At 41.4% G+C, this 20,242-nt stretch overlaps 1 protein-coding gene across 1 annotated transcript in view; it reads right to left on the bottom strand.

Moving 5' to 3' along the window:
• The window catches only part of ZC2HC1A (zinc finger C2HC-type containing 1A), a gene marked incomplete at its 5' end in the record, with an annotated part of 59,221 nt that extends 43,665 nt beyond the window's left edge, over positions 1-15,556 (bottom strand). Inside the window, 4 exon segments of the mRNA XM_079795902.1 lie at positions 2,486-2,602; positions 5,100-5,173; positions 15,434-15,509; positions 15,512-15,556. Of these exon segments, the coding sequence (XP_079652028.1) occupies positions 2,486-2,602; positions 5,100-5,173; positions 15,434-15,509; positions 15,512-15,556 (312 nt within the window).
• Between the last annotated feature and the right edge of the window lie 4,686 nt (positions 15,557-20,242).

The following is a 20,242-nucleotide window of genomic DNA, read 5'->3' on the forward strand; positions in this document are numbered from 1 at the left end:
CCCTTGGGGCGTGGGGCGGCCTGAGCGAGGGGCCTGTGGTGGTTTGTACGCCGGCCACGCCCCCTGGCAACCCAAGCGGAGGCCCTGGTATCTGGAATTTATTTTCCTTCTACAATTGAAACTTTGTAGCCTGGAGTGGAGCCAAGCCTGGGGCTCCCTCCGAGGAGGCAGCCATTTGTGTTGGGGTTATAATTGAAACTTTGTTGCCTTAAGCGGGTGGGCCCGGCCAGGGTGTGTGGAAAGCTTTGCTTCCCCTGTTGCCAGCGGCAACCTTGGCCTGCTCTCTCAAGCTCCATTCTGCCGCCATTTGTTTGAATTTGTTTACCTTCTATAATTGAAACTTTGTAGCTTGAGTGGAGGCTTAGGCCTGGCAAGAGCAGGCAGAAAGCTTGGCTTCCTCTGTTACCTAGGAAACCTTGCTCTCTGTGGCTATAGCCATCTTGGTTTGGGTTAATTTGCATGCTCGCTCTGATTGGATGGTGGGCGTGGCTTGTGGGTGTGTCAGAGGTATGGTCAATTTGCATATTTGTCTATTATTAGATAGGATAGGAAAGACAGGATAAAGATAACACTTATTAAGAGAATACCATGGATAAATTTATGTAATCCCTATAATAACCCCATGAAATGGATGTTACAACTCCTATTACCATTTTACAGATAAGCAGTAGTATGGATTAAGTAACTCACTCAACACAACATGCTAAGTAGCAGACCAGAGTTAAAATCAGGCAGGCTGACTCTTGAGCCCTTTTTTATACCCACTATGTTATACTGCTCCCAGAGATTTCAGTAGTTTATCTTCAAAGCTAATTAAAGTAAATACAATCATATATCTGGACGGTGACTAAGAAAAACTTCAAATAATGGTTTACCTTATTCAAAATTCACCAATATTCCCTTGGATAAATGGACAAAAATACAAAAATGAACATTCCATATTTTTCTACTACCCAAATGATTTTATCAGTAAGATTAACTGGCCCACAGGGAAATGTTTTGTTTCATTTTAAATCTTTATTGTTGAAAGTATTACATATGTTCCCCTTTTTCCCCCCCATTGACCCCCTCTAACCTGCCCCCATCCCCCACCCCAGATCTTCACCAGCCTATTTTCTGTGTCTGGTTTACGCATATATGCATACTAAGTCTGGCTGATTATCTCCTACCCACCCATCCTCCCCCGCCTTCCCTCGGAGATTCCAAAATGTTTTTTGCACCAATGGGAGAAGTTATTACCACTGAAAGCAAGGTTGTTTCAAAAACTTATTCAATGAGGTATTCAAATTTTGACTATTTCACTGAAATAACTCTTCAAAACTTTGTCCAAGTATTTATGTGACTTATTCTTAGCAATATAAAGTATCACAGTGATATTAAAGAGACATTATCATAGGAGATTCATTGCTTTGATAACAAGAAAGAAAAGAAGTTGTCAATGGCGATGTGAGGACAGTTGAGCAACTGATAAGTTTTTCCCAGAAAGCATAATAAGATCACAAATACTGACAATCTATCAATCAAGATAATCAATCTCTAGTATGCTAAGATGTCTATAAATTATAGCTTTACCTTTGTATATAGGGATTGCTCTACTGGTAAGAGAGACTTTAACACATTAAAGCATAGCCGAGGTAATTAACAATGACTTAAAAGGAACATGTGAGGAGAGCTTTAATTATTTCCAGCCTATACAGCTAAGCAAGTGATCCTCCAATGCTAGAAAAACCTCCCTGTAATAGTTGGAGTTGAGAGAGTAGTTTGGCTTCCCTCTTTCCGAAGTCTAAAATAAATAAGTTTGTGATCATTTCTAAACTGAGAACAGTACACAAAATTTTGGTTATTATTCAATACTAGAGGCCCGGTGCACAAAATTCATGCATGGGGGTGGGATCCTTCAGCCCGGCCTGCACCCTCTCGCAATCCAGGATCCCACGGGGAATGTCCGACTGCTGGCTTAGGCCCGATCCTCAGGGATCCCTCTCGTAATCCGGGACCGCTGGCTCCTAACCACTCGCCTCTCTGCCTATCTGATCGCCCCTAACCACTTAACTCCTGCCTGATGCCCCTAACCACTCGCCTGCCTGCCTAATCACCCCTAACCACTCTGCCTGCCTGCCTGATCAGCCCTAACCACTCACCTGCCTGCCTGATCACCCCTAACCACTCTGTCTGCCTATCTGATCACCCCTAACCACTCTGTCTGCCTATCTGATCACCCCTAACCATTCTGCCTGCCTGACTGATCGCCCCTAACTGCTCGCCTGCCTGCCTGATAGCCCCTAACCACCTCTGCTTCGGCTCCCGCTGTGGTGGCTTCGTCTGGAAGGACGTCTGGAATGATGTCCAGAAGGTCGTTCGGCTGTCCAGTATAATTAGCATATTACGCTTTTATTATTATATATTAGTATAACAGATAATGATAATTTTTTCAATACATATATATAGCAACAAGGTTCATACTGTTCAAAGATTATACAATTACCCTAGGTTTTAGAGGTTTTACTGTTGGAATATCAGTTCCTTCAGCTCTTTGTCTGCTCGAATCAAAAGTCTTCCGTTTTTTAGTGGCAGTTTTCTGGCAAATGGGTCCATGTTTTTTCTGTTAAGATAAAGAAACTCAATGTATCATTTTCATTTCTACAGAAGGGAAGACTTTAAATTGTCAGTTTAAAAACCGAAGATGAAATAAGCAATAAATAATATATAAATAAGACATGCCTTGCTTTGACTAAAATTGTTATAAAGCATATATAATGCATGCTATTAGTTACCTTTCTTACCATAAAATATATAGATAAAAACCCTTTCAACATTTTATTGAGTTATTTAATATTCTCCTAGTTTCACACTGCTAAGAATAAGGGTAATAATGTTACTAAGTCAAAGCTATTTGAGTGGGGAAAAAGTTATTTTCATCATTAAATACCTAAAAATAAATACTAAAAAAAAGTATATGTGGAGATTGCATTTGTATTAGGATTACAAAGTTGCTATAATAGAGGTAGTTCGGATTACTAAAGCTAACATGAAATAATAGGACAAAGTGGTCAGATTTGTGTCCCTGCATCCTTCCTCCACAATTATTCCTTTTTTCCCTTCTGGAACTCACATATTCTGCCATTCTTTACCCAGGATTTTTCTTGAGCCGTCTAGTGCTCCATTCCTACAGATATTTTTCTTAACATGATTGCAAACTCATTCATTCAATTATTCACATATTTATTCATTTTAAGAGCATTACAATAGAAGCTTTCTTAACTGATCTCCAATTAACCTACTGGATAAATAATCCTTCTCCCTCCAAGAAATAAAGCATGTGGACTGATGACATCAGTGCATTAAATGATTTTTTTCCTTTTTGTATTTTGATAAACACTAACTGAACAGCTTGAACTGTTCAAACAAGAGGAAACCTCCAAACTGGTTGGCTCGGTGTCCTGGAGCCTCTCACAATTAGTAACCTATTGTTGTACATACTTATTTTCATTTGACAAAAAAAAAGCACTGTAATTATAGCAGTTAGAATAAAATCTTTTAAGTATTAAGAAGTATGGCTAGCCCTAGCCGGTTTGGCTCAGTGGATAGAGCACTGGCCTGCGGACTGAAGGGTCCCAGGTTTGATTCCGGTCAGGGGCACATGTCCAGGTTGTGGGCTCGATCTCCGGTATGGGGCGTGCAGGAGGCAGCGGATCGATTATTCTCTCTCATCATTGATGTTTCTATCTCTCTCCCTCTCCCTTCCTCTCTGAAATCAATAAAAATATATATATTAAAAAAAAAAGTATGGCTAGCAGGCGACTTAAAACATCTTTCACATGTTCAGTTGTTTATGTCAAAAGTATGTAGTATTTGTCCCCAAAACTGAGGTATATACCAGCTGTAGCTATTACAGTGATCACATCATCTAATTAAATATATTACATAAATAAATGAGGGCAAAAAAAGAACTTTTTTCCTATGGAAACTCAGGTGAATGCTTTGAAAATAATATGAAAAATAGTGAACTGATTTTTAAAAATCACTGAATTAAGTGTGGGAAAGCCAATTTTATATATATATATTTTTTTTAATTGATTTCAGAGAGGAAAGGGGAGAGAGAGAGCAATAGAAACATCAAATGATAAGAGGGAATCATTGATCAGCTGCTTCCTGCATGCCCCCCACTGGGAACTGAGCCTGCAACTCAGGCAGGTGCCCTTGACTGGAATCGAACCTGGGACCCTTCAGTCCACAGGCCAAAGCTCTATCCACTGAACCAAACCAGCTAGGGCTATGGCGGGAAAGCCAATTTTAAGAATTAAGAAGAGTTGTCATGTAAGAGGAGTCTGTAGTCAGACTGACATTTATGGATCATTAATTCCTCACTTTGCTTAAAAGAAACAAATTGGAAATATTTAGAGGATGAAAAATGCTATATGGTAGAATTCTAATCAGATCCATATTCAAAGAAAAGTCCTTACATCAAAATATTAGGAGATGTATATTTGAAAGTACAATAAAATATGTAAGGTACTACATAGGCATTTTTTTCTTATTCTCTATTTAGATGGCTACTTTATATTAAAATCAGTTAAAATTGCTTTTATTTGTATGTACTAAGTATCTAAAGAATGTGTAATGTACTTTAGGTACACTTTTAATTGAAAACAATTTTCTTTTGACTATTCCAAACGTACAAAACCACTGAGAAAATAGTGTAATGAACTCCCCTTTTACTCATCACCCTGCTTCAACAATTACAAACCCTTTGGCAATCTTGTTCCATTTATCCCAGCTCTTTTCCTGAAGTAGTTTAAAGCAAATCCAGACACTGTATCATTCTATACCTTTAAATACATTATGCATTTCTAAGAGTTTTCTGTTTTGTTTCTGTTAATATCCCCACAAAGAGAGGAACACTTCAACACTTTAATAGAGAAGTTCTGAAGACCAATCAAACCTGAAGGGACGAGAAGACATGGAAGGAACGTCTACTCTTGCACAAAGAACACTACAGTACCTCATCCAAGTACTCCACAGAGGCTGTTTCTAGGAGAGCTGTCCAAAAGCACTGAAGGACTACTGACCCATCACACCCAAAGGAAGAGGGTACTCACTAATGCCACGGGAAAAAATGTTCTTCCACAAATCTTGCAAGGTAATAATTCTCCAACTTGAACACTCCCATTTTCTAAAACAGAAAAGAATTTACTCAATAGCATTTTATGTTCAAATTGTGAAGCTTCCAAGTTTTAATGTCTTCTTTTAGCTTCATATATAAGTTATCAGTTCTTGTGAAAAAAATGTCTTGTTTCATTTTAAATAAGCAACATTATCAATTAAAATGAGCACCAGACTTAAGAGTTTATCAGTGGTCAACAAGGCCATGCCAAGTCCTGATTTCAAGATTACCAAACTGATATGTTGGCAGTATCTGATTTACTTTTAACCAAATCAATTTATCATATTCTCTTAATTTATAGGATAGCTCCATTGTAAATTACTCAACTTTAAAAATCAAATTTATTTGAAGGTTAACATTATATAGTATTAATCTTCAAAGCATTCAGAAACAACATTGGTGATCAATGATCTGGATCCTGAGTTAATCGAGGATAAAAAGAAACTTGTTCTGTTTAACACCTTATAAAATAGGAAGTATAGTGCTTTAAGGAAAAGATCACCTAGTTACTATGCAAATAGGCATATTATGTGAATTTTTCATTATTTTATACATATATTAAAATTCAATGGTCTAACAAGTTGAGATATTCTGACCTTATGGGCATAAACTGATTAAGAAGACAGAAGTTGCTGCAACTTCTACTCAATCAAAAATTAATACAGCCCTGGCTGGTTGGAGTGTTGTCCCATTCCATACACCAAAAGGTTGTGGGTTTGATTCCCAGTCAGGGCACATACCTGGGTTACAGTTAGATCCCCCGTCGGGGCACATGCGGGAGGCAACCAATCGATATTTCTCTCTCACATCAATTTTCTCACTTTCTCTCCCTTCCTCTCTCTCTAAAGTCAATAAAAAAACATATCCTCAGGTGAGGATTTAAAAAAATTAATACATATATCATGTACTTTCATGCAACAAATTTTGTTATGAAAATGATAACAGAAACTACATTCTTTGGAATTCTACATAACTGAGTCAATTTGTCATTTTTATTATCTTTCAAAATATCAAATCTAAATTTATTTCCATAACTGTAATTTTCTAAAAATTATACTTAAACCTATATCTTTACCATATTTTCTGCTGAATGTTGCACTAATTGTTACAATTCTTTTATCTATATGTATAAAAGGCTAATATGCTAAGTGTCCATCCAGATAATGATGTCATGTAGCAACACCCAGCTTCCTCTCCCTATCAACTAGCCTCCTTGGAGTTTCTTCAGCCCAGGAACACTACTTGCTTTATAGCCAGGTGGAAACATTTTACACTGTAACCAAATGTCTGTGAAGCATTTTCCCATGCCTCATCTCATTTGATCCTCACAGAAGTCCTGGAATAGGTAGATAGGAGACTCGGTGGAATCCTATTTTCCGGAAGACAGAGATTTAGAAGCTCAGAAACTTGACCCGACTGAAAAGAAGAAATGTTGGACCTTGAAATGACTTCAGGTTTTCTCACTGTGCAGAATATGGTCAAACACTACTGCAGTTAGATATTTTACCCTTTGTTCTCCCTGCATGATCTACAGTAATAATCTGCTTCATTTTTATATTTACTGCTGTTTTGCTGACAATTACCTGAAAGAGAAGTTGGGGTGATACTTTCCTGGGCTGGAAAAAGTTGAGCTAAATCAGAAAGCAGGTCTAATTAAGCAAGTTTATTCTGTATCTATATATCTATAAAAGGCTAAGTTGACTCGCACATGCGCAATATATATAAAGCTCTCGCTGGCGCCTACTGCACATGTGTATTTCGACCTATCATTGTCGATTGTGAATTTGCTTGACACTTCTATTATAGAGAAGGGTGAACAGCGATATTTAAAATATTTCTTCTAATTAATTTCCTTTCAATGTTCACGAATTTGTGCACCAGGCCACTAGTCATATATAAAACAAAGAAGTAACATAAATAAACTCATGCATAAAGTACAATTATGACCTCATGTAATTTGTTCTTCATATAACTTATTTAGTGGGTTCACGAAAATGAATCAGAAGAATCAAGAGACATTGGTGGGAATACAATCAAACAGTGACAGAGGAACTGGTTTGTTCTCTCTTCTCCTAACAGTCCACTGCCCTATTTTAGTAGTAGATAGTGACTATTTGTCACCTCAGATAGAAGCAATGTCTATGGTGGCAGGTAAGCAGTGGACAACACAAAAGCCAAGCTAAGATCTGCCTGATTTGTGCTTCTCCAATACCAGAAGCCAGGTTATTTAGGGAAAGCAATTCCATTTATCTGGATCACTTAATTCAGGTTGCCAGATAAAATACATTAGGTATATTAAAATAAAAATGTCTTCACAATGATAGTCAAAATAATACCACATGCTGCATAATCTCTTTAGCTTGCTTATTTATAGTTTTCATGTATTCCTTTAAGTTCTAAGTAATTACTTTAAAATTCATCAACCCTAAATGTTAAAAAGTATCACATATTTTACTTGCTTCAAAGTGCATTTCAGTATCTGTTTGTTGAATAAATGACAAAGCAAAATCTTATAAAAACTAATTATTGAGAAAAATCAATTCAACATCTGGAAATAATGTGCCTACTCAGTATCAAGTACTAGTGACACAGGCTGGAATGGCAGCATCGCTGCTCGCACAAAGCTAACAGTCCACATGACTTATGTCTTCATATGTCTAAACACCAAATCATGTTCCTTTTTTTAAATTCAGAAACTTAAAACTTAACAACAACCAGAAAACTACAATATAATAAAATTCAACTCCTGGGATTAATTCTTACAAATTATCAAACATGTTCAAATTGTCTTTAAAGAAAAAGAAAATTATTATCACTAAAAGACATTTTTTAAAAAGGCACAGCATTAAAGAAAAAGAACTTAAAACAATTATCTCAAAAAAGAAAAAATATAATTACTTCACTCAAAATAAAGATATATAAACTTATAATTTCCTCATATCAGCTGGTCTTAGGGAATAACCTCATAAGGTATATTTAATTAGGATATAATATCTGTTCAATCTACCTTAAAATTTAAAGAGGATCGACTGAGTTGTTACATATAAAAATGCTTCACAACCAATGAAATAAAAAATACTACTCCAGGCAAACTCCACTAGTCTCTCCTGAATAGCAAAAGCTAGCAAATTTTGCAGCTTATAAAAATACAGTAGAGATAACATTCAGGGGATGATTATTATAGCAGAGAGCTAACAGTGTACAAAAAAGGCACTCAAACTGATGGACAGACAAAGCATATAAAGTACTTTAATATTCTAAAACACTCAAGAAGCCAACCTCGCCTTACAAAATTGATCCTACACACATTACTGATTCTGTTACGAGTTGCTTTATTTAGCAACTTCAAAACATGCATGATAATAAGGTTTGAAATGATATCTTACCTAATAATAGACAAACATGTAAATTGAACATACCTCCGCTCTGCCACCAGCCAATCAGAAGTGATATGCAAATTAACCCAACAAAGATGGCGGTTAATTTGCATACACAGGCACCAAGTGACGGGGGCGGGACGCAGGCATTCTGCCCTACCCCTGTCTCTCAGGGCCTCTGGGCAGTGTGAGAAGGTGGGGCCGGAGTGGAAAGAGGCGGCTCCTGGAGCAGAAAGAGGCGGCTCCGGGGCCTGAGCGGAAAGGGGCTGGGCCAGAGTGGAAAGGCGGTGCTGGCAGCCAAGAAAAGGAAAGCCCATTCTAGCACGAATCTTCGTGCATCGGGCTTCTAGTCTTTACATATTATAAAGGTGATGTGAAATAATATGCTGTTATCTAAAATAGTTATGAAATTCTAAAATGTATAAATTTTAAACCAGGAGAGAGCATTTTCAAGAGAAAAGAAGTCCTGGACACGAAGAACAGTGCCGGTCTGTGTGTGGCATGTCTGCTTCTCCACCATCTGAATCCAGCTTTAACACCCAACAAGCCGCCCCCCTTTTGAGGCCAAGGCATCTGTTATATCAACTTTCTTGTTACCACCCTCTGTATTACTTCCAGTTCGACAATCTTCACTATCGCACAGGATTTCCCTTTTTCAGCTCATCCTAGATTTCATATTCACACTTAACCTACTCAACACATAACCTTCACCTCTATTCCACTTTCAGCAAAAGCACCAAGGGTCCAGCTCCCTCCAATCACAGACCTTCTACTGCTCTCTAAAACACTTTCTCCATCTCAAAGTAACTTACATGTTCTTGATAACCTGACTGGGCTGCATGTCCCTTTCTACCTAGTCGGAACCTGATTAGTCATTTCCACTACTTTGACCAATCACCCTCATATTCCTTGCTCCATGGTCTAATGTTTGGAAAATTCTAGATGAAACAAATGGGTTTTCTTAGAAGAGAACTTTCTCAGTCTTAAAAAAAAAGGATTTAGTATGCTGTTATTTCCCCAACAGAAATCATTTTCCCCCTCTCCTCCCAGAGATATTTAGGACCAATGTCCAGAGAGCACATTTCTGGAAACACATTTACTGACTAGTTCCTCCTTACTACCTCTCATTCACTTCCTACCTAAACTGCAGGCAAACATTATTAGATCTAATCACTGTATTAAAATAGATCCATTTGCCCTAGCTGGTTTGGCTCAGTGGATAGAGTGTCGGCCTGTGAATTGAAGGGTCCCAGGTTCGATTCCAGTCAAGGGCACATGCCTGGGTTGCGGGCTCGATCCCCGGTAGGGGGCATGCAGGAGGCAGCCGATCAATAATTCTCATCATTGATGTTTCTATCTCTCCCTCTCCCTTCCTCTCTGAAGTCAATAAAAAATATATATATTCTTAAAAAATAATAAATTAATAAATAAATAGATCCATTTGTTGATTCAACAAGGACATACTTATTGAGCACCTATGAGGTGGGAACTGTTCTAGGCAGTTGGCAAACGGTGATGGGGGTAGGGGGGAAAGACCCAGATTTCATGAAGCTTCTACTCTTCTAATAGAAAAACATAAATAAAAACAATTAAATGTATAAAATGTCAGGTGGGGATAACTACAAAGTAGAAAAAATACTAGCTGGTTTGGCTTGGTGGATAGAGTGTTGACCTGCAGACTGAAGGGTCCCAGGTTCGACTCCCGGTCAGGGCACATGCCTGGGTTGCGGGCTCAATCCCCAGTGTGGGGAGTGCAGGAGGCAGCCAATCAATGATTCTCTCTCATCATTGATGGTTCTATCTCTCTCTGCCTCTCCCTTACTCTCTGAAATCAATAAAAATATATTTTAAAAAATAGAGCAAATGAAGGGGAGAGAGGACAGTCATGATGCTATGTGTACGTGTGCTAGGAAGAGAGTAGGATCAGGGAACGCTGTTTCAATAAGAGACATTAGAGTAGAGGCCTTAAAAAGCACCATTCATCTACTAATTGTCGAATCCAAAGGCCCCTTTTGAATCCTCATCCTACTAGACCTTTCTATAACATTAGGCACCGCTGATCGACCCCTTCCACCTTGTCCTGAATGTCCTTTCTCTCTTGGCTTCAATGTATGTCTCTTTTTAGCCCAAGTTTTTCAGATCTGAAGCTAAGCAGAGTTTTTGAGCTGGTCAGTACTTAGACCTCGAGGAATATCAGGTGTCACGGGCTTTTTTCTGGCACATAACGAATGTTAGTTTCATTGCCCTTTCTTGACAATGTTTAAACCTCTCCAATTTCCCTTCCTGCTCAAACCTATACCATCTGTTCTGCCCAAGTTTCTTTCTTCATCTCGTTAAATATAGCTTTCCTGGGTGAATGCATCCATTTGCTATCTCTTCTATGCTGATGACTACTAAACTAAAAACTTCAGAGAGATACTTCCAAATACCTATGAGACTTTTCCACCAGATATCCCCACCAAAGTATTGCACAAGAACAACATTTGGAAAGCCACAAACTCATTACCTCATCTTCCAAACTTGGCCTCCTTCTTGGTTAAAGATAGTACTACTACTTCTTAGTCCAAGCTAGAAAGCTGCTTTATCTTTGATTCCTGTTCCCTCTCACATCCAGCAGTCATATCTCATCTTTCCGGCTCAGAAATGTCTTCTAATCTATCTTTTTAAATTCCTGCTACTTTTTTCTTAGTTCAAATTCTCATCACATATGTATTTTTAGCCTGTCCCTTCTCCTACTATCCTCCTGCTATGGTTATCTAGTGGTATTGCCCCAATCACTTCCAAGCGCCCTGTTTTATCTATACTGAACGACTCCTAACACACTCCTGTGGTTTTGTCCACCCAATAAACAAGTGCTGAGGGGCCTATGTAGTAGGCTCTTCGCTAAATGCTTTGTATATATTATGTCATTTAATAATTAATATACTTCAGGCAGATTGGCTTTTAATAACTCCATTTTTTTATAGCTGACGAAAATGAGGTTCAGATTAACTGGTACAAATCATAGAGCTAGAAAGAAACAAAGCTAGGATCCAAACACAGACCTCTCCAACACATTGGTTATCAAAATACCTAGCATCCAACTGAGTACCAAAAAAACAAAGAATGCTAGATATGTTAATAAAGCTAAGAATAAGTCAGTAAACTAATATGTGTTTAGACTAGGGAGAAACAAAACAAAAAAGAACTGATGAGACAGGATGGCTGTCTTCCACTAGGCTTCACTGGAGAAGAGCAATCAGACTATTCATCAAGTTTCCGAGACAGTACACCAAGATCTACTACCTCCAGCAGTCCAAAAGAGGGGGCAGCCTGACTGGTCTCTGTCACAATCCTATATAACAAAAGCCTAATGTGCTAAGTGTCCGGTCAACGGGTCGACCATTCAACCAATCAAAGTGTAATATGCTAATGATATGCTAAGGCTGCTCAACTGCTTGATATGACATGTACTGACCACCATGGGGCAGACTCTCTGACCAGTAGGTTAACTTGCTGCTGGGTCCGACCAATCAGGACTGAGCAAGACAGGCCAAACACGCCCTGGAGCCCTCCTGCAGTCCCTCCCTGGCTGGCCAACTTCCCACGTTCCTCCCGAGCCAGCCAGCCCCAATCGGCCCGGATAGGGACTAGGCAAGACGGGGCCAAACATGCCCTGGAGCCCTCCCGCAGTCCCTCCCCGACCCCGATCGTGCACTGGTGGGGTCCCTTGGCCTGGCCTGCGCCCCCTCACAATCCAGGACCCCTTGGGGGATGTTGGAGAGCCGGTTTCAGCCTGATCCTACAGGCCAGGCTGAGGGACCCCACTGGTGCACAAATTCATGCACCGGGCCTCTAGTTGTTAATAACCTCTTATCAAAGTGTTATGAAAGGAATGACAATGCTATATCTACCTAATAAAAGAGTAACATGCTAATTGACTGTACCTTCGTGACGCCCACCAGCCAATCAGGAGTATGCAAATTAACCCAACAAAGATGGCAGGTTAATTTGCATACACAGGCAATGAGCGGCCGGGGATGGGGCAGGACGCTTGTGTCATCGCCATGGTGACGACACAGGCATTTCACACCACCCCAGCCACTTCAGGCCTCTGGACAACATGGGAAGGCAGAAAGGCGGCTCCGGCCAGAGCAAAGGCGGTGCCAGCAGCCAGGGGAACAAAGGCCCATTCTTGCATGAATCTTCATTCGTGCAGCGGGCCACCAGTATATGGATAAAATCTGCTTAGGGTTCATCATCTGTCCACTTTGCAGATGAAAAGCTTATGAGAGGTTAGAAGTGTCCCAAGTCTAGAACTACCTCTATTGCCCTTAGATATACCTACAGGTGACAAGATTTAGGTAAAGAAGAAGTAAAGGACTTGCTCTAATTATCCACACAATGCAAAAGTGCTCAGATATAGTTTATAAAAAATCATGAGAAAGCATCAGTATTCGGTTTTGAAATACAGTGTTCATAAAAGCTCATCTCTTGACACTCCCGGAAACATAAAGGTCCAGGAAAACAAAAAATAATATAAGTGATAAAGATGCACATGCAAAGGAAGTTATAAGAGTATGACAACGAAATTTTTCAGGGGTCCATATATTTTCTGGTTTTACCATCGAGATTAGCCTGGTAACCGATGTCAACTAGAAACATTGGTCTAATGCCAACAGTGCAATATGTGCTCAATTACTATGATATGTTAAGCAAACTCCTAAGATTTTCTGCTGGATACGGCAATATAATGCTTATTAGACAACTCCAAGATGCTAGACATTAACTTCCAATAGAGCAAAAAAATTATCTGTCATTGTATCAATATTTATTAAATGAAGACATAGATGAAATTACTGAGTGGTAACCTTAAGACTCAAAGTTTTGATCTTTGCAAAGTGTGACTTAAAAGGGACTGATTTTTTTTAAAAAGAAGAAAAAAAAGGCACTGTCCTAACTTCAACTTATTAGTTTAAACCATTTGAAATAATGAGTATTCAATTGTTTTGCCCTATGAAAAGAACAAAAACATCAAATGAAGAGTAAAGAGCAAATGCTGTTTAATATGTTGCATCAAACCTGAGCCCATAACACACTATACATATTACATCAGAATTCATGTATTTCTCCATCCATGTAATTGAGAATTATAATAGGTTTTCATTATATTTTAAAAGCATTCTTAGTAAGATTTCAATAGTAATGTCTTGGCACTGCTAAAATATAAAGTTTGCCCGGCTGGTGTGCTCAGTGATTAAGCATCAACCTATGAACCAGGAAGTCAATGTTTGATTCCCAGTCAGGGCACATGCCTGGGTTTCGGCTCCATCACCAGTGGGAAGCGTGCAGGAGGCAACCGATTAATGACTCTCTCATCAATGATATTTCCATCTCTCTTCCCTCTCCCTTCCCCTCTGAAATCAATAAAAACATATTTTTAAAAAATGTTAGCTCTAATATATATATATATATATATTCACTAAAATGTAGGCTCAATAAGAGCAGGGTTTTGACTTTTTTTTTTTTTTGGGGGGGGGGCTACATCTCAGGGTCTAAAAGAGTGCTATCATAGATACTCACTTATCTAACAAGTATTTATTGAGTACCTCCTTTGTGCCAGACACTATCTTAGGTGCCTAGCATATATAAGTGAAAAATCAAATGAAGATTTTTGCCTGTTATTACAAATGTTATTCAACATAAATGTTATTCAAAATAAAAATCTGTAGAGAAACTGTTCTAGGCACTTTTATGTGTATTATGATAACCTTGTGAGAATTCCAGAACCCAAGATCTTACTACGCTATAATATTACCTACCACCTTTTAAAGTTCATTAAAAAAAAAAAAAATCTGCCCCAGGAGTCCTCTAAACAAAAGTGTCTTAAAAGTAAGTATTGTCGCTATAATTTTTATTTCATAGAAACTTGAATGATCTGCCTAAAATGACTTAAATAAGCAAAGAACAAGACCTTCATTTGTTATATACTACAGCTGCCCACAAATGGACATTTAGCAGAATTCCTGATTATCATCCTTCAGGTCATTACTATGAACCTTTCAGTTCCCCAGGCTATACTTCATCAGAAGGATTAACCACAATTGGAAAAGGAATCTTGAAACTGTTGTTGCCAATGCTGGTTGGGTGTTTTTCTCCTTTGTTGTTTTTAGGCAAATGCTATATTACAGAAGATAAAATGGGTAAAATGAAGAGAGAAAAAAAGGGTAAGAAATGGAAACAAAGGGAAATCTGGAATCATGGTTACAGCACGAGGATAAGCCCACAGATAAGGAACCAATGTTGGCTCTTCTGTACGAGTCGCGTCGTCGAGAATAAACCCTTAACTCCTCCTGTTAATCTATTGTCCCGGCTCTCAGCTGGCCAGTGGCACTTCCCTGGAAGATGCTCTCTGCATCCTTCCCAGGGAAGACGCTGTAGAGACGGAGAAACGGTTACCTGGGGCAGCTGGCCCAGGGAAGTGGCGGAAGCTCCAGAAGGCAGACACACCCCAGCGCCCCAGCAAACGCTGGAGGCGGGGAGGCTGTGGGCATTCACGGAGGGTCCACTTTGCAAGGAAAACGAAATCTGGCCGGAGGCTGTGACCCCCGACAGGACAGCAGGAGTCAGGCAAGACCAGAAAGTGGTCGGGAGGGGCTCGCAGGCGTGTGCCAGCGGCAAATCGGGCTCCGGGTGGGAAACCTCGGCTGAAGGCCAGACACGGGGGGAGCCTGAAGGTCGTCAGCCCCACGGCGTCGGGGGCTGTCGGGCTCCCGCCCGCCCGCCCAGGCCTGCGGAGGCACCGCGGGGTCCGCTCCAGACCTGACCTCGCCTCGCCAGTACCAGTGTCCAGGCACCGCAACGGTTCCGGGCCCGCTCCAGCGGCCCGGCCCGCGACCCCTCACCCCCTCACCTTCCAGCCCCTCCATCGCGCCGCCGCCTCGGGCTCCAGGACACTCCTCGGGCAGCGCCCGCCGCCGCCCAGCTCCCCAGCTCTCGCTGTAGCAACGCGGCCGCGCCTCCCACCCGCTAACATCCCGGGCCCCCATTGGCTGGCGCCGGGGGCGGGGCTTGGTGGAGGGCGGGGCTTGGGGAGCACCTCCCGCAGGCGCCGCCGCGCTGCTTCCCGCCGGCCGGCGGGGCCCTGGCGATCCTGCCTTGAACCTAACCCCGAGGAGGGCCTTCCGCCGCCCAGCTCTGCCTTTGTTCCACTCCCGCCTTGTTGCCCGCACTTGTCCTCCCGTCCACACGATCTCGGCACCGCATGGGCTCCCCATCGCCCGTGCCTCGTGCAGTCCGTGCAGTTGTGTTCCCCGCCGCCCCTCTGAGGTCTGTTTCGCCAACCAGCTAACCAGAGGCACGTCCTGCACGCGGCACACTCTCCATTGTCAGCCTAGTGGGCGCAGGGTTTTGGTGACCCAGAGCATTCCCTAGTCGCTATCACGGCGTTCTGAACTGAGCCACCTTTCCCTAAGATAATCCACTTTCTGTCCGGGACGCAGAACTGAGATTTAGGGAGCACTGGACAACAGCTCCCTCACCTGCATCTGCTCTCAGCCCTCCACTTGATCACCCTTGAGCTCAGGGAGCCTGCTGGACGCACCATAATGGGGTAGCACGCACGCTAAGTTATAGGGGTCACTGGCCTACACCTGCCGAATGAGGCCTGTTGCTGTCGGTCATAACCAACTGGGAATGAAGGTGACTACCCCAAGGACCGTACGTGCCAAAATGGACTCCTTGTGGTGAACTGGGCCCAGTTAGAATAACCAGATCTAGCAGACAGTTCGCAGAGGGCTCTCCTAAGGTGCTGCACCTTCGACGCTAGCTGCACAGCAGTGTCCTCATATTTGCATCTTCACTGGCCGCTCAGAGTGGCTCCGGAAAGTCCAATCAGGATGTGCAGTTCTGACCAATCAGGACAGTGCTACCTAGACCAATCAAGCTGCAAATATAGATTCTCATTTGCATAAAAGTGGACCCAGTGGGGACCAGGGCGCAGAGCCCTTTCCAGGGTTTGCACCTGAAGCTGGGTTTCCCCGGAAGCGCAGAACTGCATTTCCGCGGTGGAGGCTGTGTTTCTCTGGTTCGCACACTGCGCACGCCAGACTGGGGACAGGGGACACCTGTTGGCACTGGCTTGGTGCAACTAACTTGTTGACAAAGGGAACTTCAAAACTAGCTAAAACCTTTGCTGAACAGTGTAACACATTTCACCAGAACTACGTTTCTTGGAAAATTTGATGTGGCAGAGATAAACCATATTGTTTGTTAACTGTCAAGTTATGTTTTAATATTATTTTCATAACAAATCTTACATTGATAATCTATTCCATTGGAAATTTTGACATTACATCTAACTGTTTACTGTGAAAAGTATGTAACTTACAAATAGTATGTATCTTAAGCAGCCTTTAGGAAACAAAAGTCCTATTGTACTAGTACATTCAAATGAAAGTATTATAAACACACACTTGAGGGGGACGTCAGCTCTTACTGGAAGGTGCTCTAAGTGCATTTGAATGTGGTCTGGTCCATCTCTTACATGCAGTCATATAAGGGAAACTTCAACCGTGCCTGTCCAGACTCCTGCTCTTCCCCAGGTCCTGCTCCCCTTCTCCTGCTCCTCTGAAATCTGAGATCCTGGCCTTAGTTGGCCAAACCGCAATCACGCTTGCCACTTAACACCCCGCCCCACCCCCACCCCAGGCTTAGTGTAGAAAGGTCCTTTTCTCAGTGCTGCTAAGAAAAAGTTAGAATTGGGGGAGCGGCAACTTTAAAATTAGCACTAAGTAAGAAAAAAAGCACACAGAGAAGAAAAGCCAAAGATAAAGAGGCAGTTTACAAATTACAAGTTCTTGGACTGAAGTCCAAGACAGAGTTTGAGTTGGTTGACTCACACCTTATTGGGCATAAAAGCTATAATAACAACAAAACAATAATAATGATAACAATTTTTAAAATCACATTAGGCATGTTTTAGGTCAGTGATGGGCAACCTTTTGAGCTTGGTGTGTCAAACTTCGCCAAAAAACTGAGCATAACTCGGGTAGTGTGTCACTTTGAGGAAAAAACTAACTCCAAGACTCTATTCGCAAATGTTTCATCCTCAGGAGCAGCAAATGTTTCATCCTCGGCATGCAGCCGCGTGTCATCAGAAATGGCTAAGCGTGTCAGTGCTGACATGCGAGTCATAGGTTCGCCATCACTGTTTTAGGTCTTTTTCGTATATTTACTTATTTAATCTTAAAAACAGTTCTACAAATAGGCACAGTAAACCCTTGATTTAGCGAACCTCGATTTCACACTTTGGATTTAATGGACAAAATTTCTGGTCCATAGTTCATATCTGAAAATTAACACCCTGTTAATTTTAAAATGCTTTTAACCAAGATTTTCTTATAATTAAATTAACAGGTTATTTTGTTATAAATGAACTGTTATTTTGAACAACTTTTAGAAAATATTGCATATCTACAACGATAGTCTACATATGTAAGTCCAAGTGCACTGCTTGTAAACAATATTCTAGGAATGATTAGTACATCATCACACTGCATCTGGAGTGGTAATTGGTTCTGTTGCCCGATGGCCTGACTTTCTGCAACAGTGTTAACCCGAAGGCCAATGTTCCCACACATGCTAAGCTACGCCCCACTCTATGCATTTGTTTACTCCCAGGGAGGGGCGAATGCACACATTTACTAGACCTATTCACTCTAAATTTAAAATTACTGCAATACAGCCCTAACCGGTTTGGCTCAGTGGATAGAGCATCAGCCTGAGGACTCAAGGGTCCCAGGTTCGATTCAGGTCAAGGGCATGTACCTTGGTTGCAGGCACATACCCAGTAGGGGGTGTGCAGGAGGCAGCTGATTGATGTTTCTCTCTCATCGATGTTTCTAACTCTCTATCCCTCTCCCTTCATCCCTGTAAAAAATCAATAAAATATATATTTTTAAAAATAAATAAATAAAATTACTGCAATACATCTAGAAAACTTTGTGAAATTAATCTTTTCATACATACTTAATTTAATTACACAAACGTGTGCATAAGTGAAAACAGATAAACTAATTTTTCAATTTTTTAACATATGTATTTGGAAAACCTACATTATTACATAATGGTCTTTAGGCTTTAACGGACACCCCCTACCTGAATTAGTCTGTTATATCAAGGTTTTACTGTAATTTTTATTTTTTTAGAATTAAAGTCTTCATTTTCTAGATAACTCAGAGAGATTACATTTTTCACCACTGTTTATACTACTGAATGGTAGCTTGGCTTTAAACTCTGATCTGGCTGATTCCACCTTATGACAATTTCATGGGATTCCTCACCTCCTTCCTCATCTTGCCTTCTAGCTGCCTTGAATGTAAAGCCAAATGTTCAGATACGCTATTTAAGGAGGATTTGGGTAGTCTTTACTCCTGTGAATCTTAATTGTCTACCAGGCCTGCCAATTTCCTCTGCAGGATTGGGCTCCCAGCACTTCTATGCTACGACTACCCTGGCTGCTGCACCTTTTCCCTGGCCTGACTCCTGGGTGCAGAGGACAATATCCTATCTGCTGTCCTGAGTTCCTTCCTCTGCCTCCTACGTGCGTGGTCTGAGAGTCTTTCTGGTCTTGGTGTTTTCCTCTGAGTTTACATCTTCTCTGATTCATTCCATTTTTCTGATGTATTCATTCAACAAATATTTGTTGAGTACCAATAATGTTTTAGGCCCTTTTGTTACTAGCCAGTTACAAAAATGAATGAAGCTCAGTTTCTTCTCTTATGTTTCTAAGTTCTTTCCTGTTCATATTTTTAGCTGCCAAGTTATCTTTTTAATTGATGATAACATTCCCAGATGAATATGTATTAGAGATCTTCCCACCTCGTCTACAAAAAAAGAAAGAAAAGGTTAAGAGATATTTACTGACTCAACCCAGATCCCAAGACTAGCAAGTAGCTGAAATAGATATTGTAAACTTTTCTTATTACACTAGAGGCCTGATGCAAAAATTCGTGCAAGGGGCTCGGCCCCTGCATCCTCTGCCGCCTCTGCCTCTGCCCCCACCCAACACAACTTGGTCCAGTCTAATTAGCATATCACACTTTTATTATCATAAACTAGAGGCCCGGTGCACAAAATATGTGCACAGGGGCGGGGAGGTGTCCCTCAGCCCAGCTTGCACCCTTTCCAATCTGGGACCCCTCAAGGGATGTCCAACTGCCCGTTTAGGCCCAATCTCACTGGACATCCCTCTGACAATCCAGGACTGCTGGCTCCCAACTGCTCGCCTGCCTGCCTTCTTGATTTCCCCTAACTGCTTCTGCCTGCCAGCCTGATCACCCCCTAACCACTCCCATGCCAGCCTGATTGATATCTAACTGCTCTCCTGCCAGCCTGTTTGCCCCCAACTTCCCTCCTCTGCCAGCCTGGTCACCCCTAACTGCCCTCCTCTGCAGGGTTGATCGCCTCCAACTGCCCTCCCTTGCAGGCCTGGTCCCTCTCAACTGCCTTCCCTTGCAGGCCTGGTCCCTCCCAACTGCCCTCCCCTCCTGGCCATCTTGTGGTGGCCATCTTGTGTCCACATGGGGGCAGGATCTTTGACCACATAGGGGCAGCTATCTTGATCTTGTGTGTTGGAGTGATGGTAAATCTGCATATTACTCTTTTATTAGATAGGATAGAGGTCTGGTGCACAAGTGGGGACCAGCTGGTTTGCCCTAAA

This window comes from Cnephaeus nilssonii, assembly GCF_951640355.1.
Source record: "Cnephaeus nilssonii genome assembly, chromosome: 18".
Classification (NCBI taxonomy): domain Eukaryota; kingdom Metazoa; phylum Chordata; class Mammalia; order Chiroptera; family Vespertilionidae; genus Cnephaeus; species Cnephaeus nilssonii.